At 49.6% G+C, this 5,759-nt stretch overlaps 1 protein-coding gene across 1 annotated transcript; it reads left to right on the top strand.

Moving 5' to 3' along the window:
* Positions 1-2,997: 2,997 nt before the first annotated feature.
* Positions 2,998-4,844, top strand: PRLHR (prolactin releasing hormone receptor). The gene is made up of 2 exons (XM_029917054.1): positions 2,998-3,063; positions 3,333-4,844. The coding sequence occupies exon 2, from the start codon at positions 3,339-3,341 to the stop codon at positions 4,449-4,451; it is 1,113 nt and encodes a 370-aa protein (XP_029772914.1). The 5' UTR covers positions 2,998-3,063; positions 3,333-3,338; the 3' UTR covers positions 4,452-4,844.
* Positions 4,845-5,759: the final 915 nt, after the last annotated feature.

Genomic DNA, 5,759 nt, shown 5'->3' with positions numbered 1-5,759 from the left:
TGTGTGCAGGTGCCTCTGTCATTCATTCAGAGGCAGTAAAGGACAGTAGGAGAGGACTCTGGCTTGAGAATCAGGTGAATCTAATTTGAAATTCCAGCCGTAATGTTTGTTAGTAGTGCCATTATGGTTAGTTACTTAGCCTTGAAGAGCCAGTTTCCTCATCTATAAAATGGGTATAATCATAGTTTTGAGGCGATCAAATGAGACAATATATGCAAAATACTTAGCCTACTGCCTGGTATAGAAAAGGCCCTCAGCAAATATTGGCTGTTTTTATCTATTCAATCAAAAGTAACATGTATTGGGTATCTGCTGGGCTCAGGCATGTTGTAGGTATTCATAAAGAGTTTATAGTCATGGTTGGTGGAGGCAGGGGGTAAAACACTTTCAAAGGTAGGAAGTAATAAAGGACAGAAAGATCATGAAGGGGAAAAGACTTTGGGGATAGGATAATCTCCCAGTCTTGTGGGATGTGAAGGATATGGAGTTGAGTGGAGATGAAGCCACCAGCTTTCCAGAGAAAGGGAACAAACTCTGAGAGAGGTATTGAACAGAAATGGTGAGAACATGTTAACATCTAGTTTGGCTTGGATATATAGAAAGTTGGATAGAGGTGGGATGCCAAACCAAAAAAAAAAAAAAAAAAAAAAAAAAAAAAAAAAAAAGAAAGAAAAGAAAAAAGAAAAAAGCAGAATAAGAATAGGGGTGCATATTGATTAGAAATGCCATGCTAACATCCTGGCCTTCCTTTGATGGCTCATTCAAAGCTTTTAAGGAAAAAGAGGTAATAAAATCCTGTGATTTGCTATCTACTTTATGAAGTGTTAGTTTTCCTCCATTTTTCTTACAATATTGTTTTTACTTACGATCGCTCAGGTTTCTGGAGCACTATTAGTACAGGAAACTCTGAACATTGCTATGGTTTAATTGTGTTGTCCTAGCTGAGAGAGAGGGACTAGCCTTAATTCCAGTGAAGACCAGAGAGAATAAAGATTTAAAGTGGGCTCTTCCAGTCTACTTCCTTTTTACCTTGCAAATACTGACAGACCAAAACTTACCAGATTTGATCTGGAATGTGGCAAATGATCAACTCCCTTATCTGGGCAGTGCCCCAATGGTGAACTTTCAAATACTGACATTTGCATGCAAATGTGGTGAAGGCTGTTTTTTTTAAAAAATTATTTTTAATATTATGTATCAATGATATCTACCAGAACGATGGCTCTAGTTATGGGGTCTAACTACATCCCAAATCCTTTTTACCTTCCTTACCACAATTTCCTTTTAAGATACTTTGAAGCAAAAGAACGCCTCTGCTCCTGTGTGCATACACCCCTGTTGAAACTGATGAGAAACATTATCAGATAAAGGATTAGGCAGCCAGAGACTGCATTTCGAGTTCCCCCCCTCCCCCACATATCATATTGGCTTTAGCTAAATTGATTATAACTCAGGGAATGTGGGTTTGGAATAGATACAGTTGCATAAAATTGATTGCTTTTCTTCCGATGTTGACTTTTCCTCCTGTATGAGTGAGTCACTAGAATTTGCAGGGTGTACTAATTTTACTTCTTTCTAGCCTAACAGGGTATCTGCAGCTAGATGACCAAGGACAAGAGCTTACCAGAAAGGGAACCAAAAGGGAATGAGACTGCTTCAAAGGAGGGAGGTTACAGAGCCTCTTTCCTTGACCCCCTCCCCACTGTGATCCAGGTTAATTTGCATTTCAACGACGACTTAATACTACTAAAGGTTTTATGTAACTTTTAAGCTTCTCAAATTACTTTCGTTATCCTAGTGGAAATCCTGCAATCACCAGTATTATTTTTAATTCTAAAATGAGATAAGGAGGCTCGTGGGTGTTTATGTAAGGAGGGAGAAGGTAGGGCCTCAGTCCAGCAACTTGCCTACTGTCCTGGGAAGAGTCTGGCAGATAAGGTGTCTATCATGGTTGCTGAGAAAGAAAGCAAAAAAGGTGAGTAGGGGGGTTGTGGGGGCCAGGTATTGAACAGTGCCTGTGTAGGGTAACTGGCATGAGGGCAGCATTTTCTGACCTAGGGAGGTCACCACTCTCCCACCCTCAGAGACCCCAGTTTATCTTTCCTCCCCTCCACCCTACTGTTCTCGGAGTCGGCAGCCCCACCAGCCCAGGAAGCAGGCGGCGAGGCAGCTTTTAGAACCAGACCAAGTCCCTTCTCTGAAAGCGCCGGACCCAGAGAGGGGCGGCAACTCCATAAAGGTCCTGCCCCGGGAACCCACGCGCCACACAGCAGGGTGCCTCGGGAGCTGTCCGATGTTCTGAACTCTTTCTCTGACTTGACCGGATTCGCGGCTCTGCAGGCGCGCCACAGCCTAGGTGAGGGACCCAGTGGGTCCCGGGGAGGGCAAAGGCCGAAGGCCGGCGAGCTCGAGGCTTTAAATTTTATTTTATCTTATTTTCAGGCTCTAAAATTTAAATATCTGCAGGACCCTCCTACCCACTCCAGCTCAGACTCTTAAGCAGGATCCAGCTCTCAAGGACGAATCCCTCACCTCTTCCTCACATCCTGTGGTATAGCTCAGTCCCTCGCTCCACTCCTGCCCCTGCTTCTTCGCTACTGAAACTGCACCAGGTCATCCTGAGAGCCTAGCGCTAGACGCCGGGCCTCGTCCACCGCACCCTCCTCCGGAGCAGGACTCTCCCAGGGCACAGCAAGCTCCTGCAGTCAAGGTGCTCCCTCGACCCTCGGACCCAGGTCTGCCGGCCCCTCCTTCCTTTTCTGTTTCCACCCTCTCCACGGTCCTTCTCTCTAGTTGTCTAAGCACCGAGTCGGGTGCTGTGCGCTCCGCCCCCATTTTCCTTACAAGGGAGCGTTGGAGTGGAGGGCGGGCGGGGCGGAGGGGAGGCGCTCTCGGTCCCTCTCACAACTGCGAGCCCATTGGGAACTCCGGAATCTGTTCAGCTCCCGCAGAGAAGCGAGAAGCCTGCACCGCCGTCGTGGGCTGAGGACAGCTAGGGGACAGCTGGGATTCGGTCCCTCCCTCCTCCGAGCGTTTTCCAGCCCGCCGAAACCCACTTACCAGGTAGGATCATGCTCCTGGGTCTGACCTGCGGGGACTGCGAAGGCTCTAAATTGAGTAGGAGGCATTTAAATAACCCGTGCATATGTGACCTGGCAAAGATTTATTTTTACACAGGGGGAGTGACAGCACTTTTGATTGTTGTTGTTTACTTATTTTGGCCAATTCTAAAGGGAGTATTTGGGTAATTGAGGTGGGGAAGGAAGGCAGATGGGTGTAGGAGGGGCTGGACGGACAATGGGAAGTAACAGACGTTGATTCTGTTTGGACAGGTGGCCATGGCCGCACTGCTGACTCAGGGTCCTCCGGCTCCTGACTTAGTTTCTGGATTGTCACCCGCGGCCTCAACTCCGGCCAGCCAGAGCGCAGAGGCCTCGGTGGACAATGGATCGGTGGCTGGCACAGGCACTCAGGCAGTCACGCCTTTCCAAAGCCTGCAGCTGGTGCATCAGCTGAAAGGGCTGATCGTGCTGCTCTACAGCATCGTGGTGGTCGTGGGGCTCGTGGGCAACTGCCTGCTGGTGCTGGTGATCGCGCGGGTGCGTCGGCTGCACAACGTGACCAACTTCCTCATCGGCAACCTGGCCTTGTCCGACGTGCTCATGTGCACCGCCTGCGTGCCGCTCACGCTGGCCTATGCTTTCGAGCCACGCGGTTGGGTGTTTGGCGGCGGCCTGTGCCACCTGGTATTCTTCCTGCAGCCAGTCACCGTCTACGTGTCCGTGTTCACTCTCACCACCATCGCGGTGGACCGCTACGTGGTGCTGGTGCACCCGCTGCGCAGGCGCATCTCGCTGCGCCTCAGCGCCTATGCTGTGCTGGCCATCTGGGCGCTGTCCGCGGTGCTGGCGCTGCCGGCCGCCATGCACACGTACCACATCGAGCTCAAGCCGCACCGTGTGCGCCTCTGCGAGGAATTCTGGGGGTCTCAGGAGGGCCAGCGCCAGCTCTATGCTTGGGGGCTGCTGCTCGTCACCTACCTGCTCCCCCTCCTGGTCATCCTTCTGTCTTACGTCCGGGTGTCAGTGAAGCTACGGAACCGCGTGGTGCCCGGCTGCGTGACCCAGAGCCAGGCCGACTTGGACCGTGCGCGGCGCCGCCGCACCTTCCGCCTGCTGGTGGTGGTCGTGGTGGTGTTCGCCGTGTGCTGGCTGCCGCTGCACGTCTTCAACCTACTGCGGGACCTCGACCCGCAAGCCATCGACCCTTACGCCTTTGGGTTGGTGCAGCTGCTCTGCCACTGGCTCGCCATGAGCTCGGCTTGCTACAACCCCTTCATTTACGCCTGGCTGCACGATAGCTTCCGTGAGGAATTTCGCAAGCTCTTGCTTGCCTGGCCCCGCAAGATCGTGCCTCACGGCCAGAGCATGACAGTCAGCGTGGTCATCTGATTCCACTGCACCAGGCCTTGGCTGGGGAGCTCCACGTCCCCTAGTCTCGGAGGGTGCCCACTGAGGCCAGACTGGAGAGCTTCTTCCCAGCGCCAGAGCTAATCCAACACGTGGCCAAACTTCCAGCCTAGCCCTCTTGTCCAGCTGTCTTGCTTCATCCTTATGTCTTTGTAAAATGTTGAGTGGCCTTTGGTGGGAGTCTTGTGCTTTGCTTGGAAGAGGCCAGGGAGAGGGGAGAGGATTTATTATTTCCTCCTTATGCCCCTGCATGCTAAACAAAGCTCTTTCTCCTGGTTCACAGCAATATTGCAGAACCGTGGCTGTCTTTCTTGCTTTTGCTTCTGCTTGCTCAATGGTGAGATGAAGGAACAATGGAAGTGGGATTTAAAATAACTGTGTGGGGGTTTATGAAGCTTTTTGGATTGCATTTTAAAAAGGACTCAACTGAGCTATAATACCTGATATTGCTTAGTCAGTTTGAACCCATTAATTCCTAGGATTCCCGGAAAGTATGTATTGCAAGTCTGTGTCTGGGATTTCAGCATTTCCTGAATAAGACTATTACACACCAAAAGGGTTTTATTTTTAAATTCACTTGAATTTATAGCACAAAAACACTTAGAAACCGCCTTTCCATAGCGAGATCTTTTGAAAGGTGGTTTCTAAGTGTTTTCCCTCCTCCTTATCCCCTAACATCTACTTGAAAATGATAAGATGAATTAGTCAGTGAAGAGATAAATAGGGATAAAGAAGAAAAGGTCCAAATTACTTAAGGGGGCATATAACTGTGCAGAGGACAGACATCTATCTACCCAGGTGTGTGTTGTGCATACACACCCCGTGTTTGCTACAAGGCAGACACACAGATATTGAATTTTCTGAATACTCAATGTAAACCACGTTTGACAGCACTCTCTAATTGCTCAGTTGCAACAGATCAACAGCTGTCATCTGACTGCTCAGCTTCTGCTCTGTGGTGACACGCTTGGAACACAACCTACCCAGAATACAAGGATTGGGAGAAGTTTACTTAAGGCCAGAGCAGAAAAATAAACTGCCACGTGACCGCCATCGAACACTTAATTCCTTCCAGGGTTAGAGGGGCAGGTGAATAAACTGCCACCTGATTGCCATCAATACTTAATTCCTTCCAGGGTTAAATGAACAAGTGAAGACTGTTGGGCATGACAGCAGGCTGATAACCTTCATCTTAGCCTCCTGAGGATTCTGTAAATGAGGACAAGTGCCCTGGGCAAGGGTTGTCACATTGATGTTGGAGCAGTGACTGGACAGTGAGGGTGGGAGTCT

The sequence above is a fragment of the Suricata suricatta genome, chromosome 2, assembly GCF_006229205.1.
Source record: "Suricata suricatta isolate VVHF042 chromosome 2, meerkat_22Aug2017_6uvM2_HiC, whole genome shotgun sequence".
In the NCBI taxonomy this organism is placed as follows: domain Eukaryota; kingdom Metazoa; phylum Chordata; class Mammalia; order Carnivora; family Herpestidae; genus Suricata; species Suricata suricatta.
Note: the sequence above shows the minus strand (reverse complement) of the source record. Positions and strands in the feature narration are given on the sequence as shown.

Coding starts and splice junctions, on each gene's coding strand:
- PRLHR (XM_029917054.1), top strand. CDS start 3,339: ATGGCCGCACTGCTGACTCAGGGTCCTCCGGCTCCTGACTTAGTTTCT.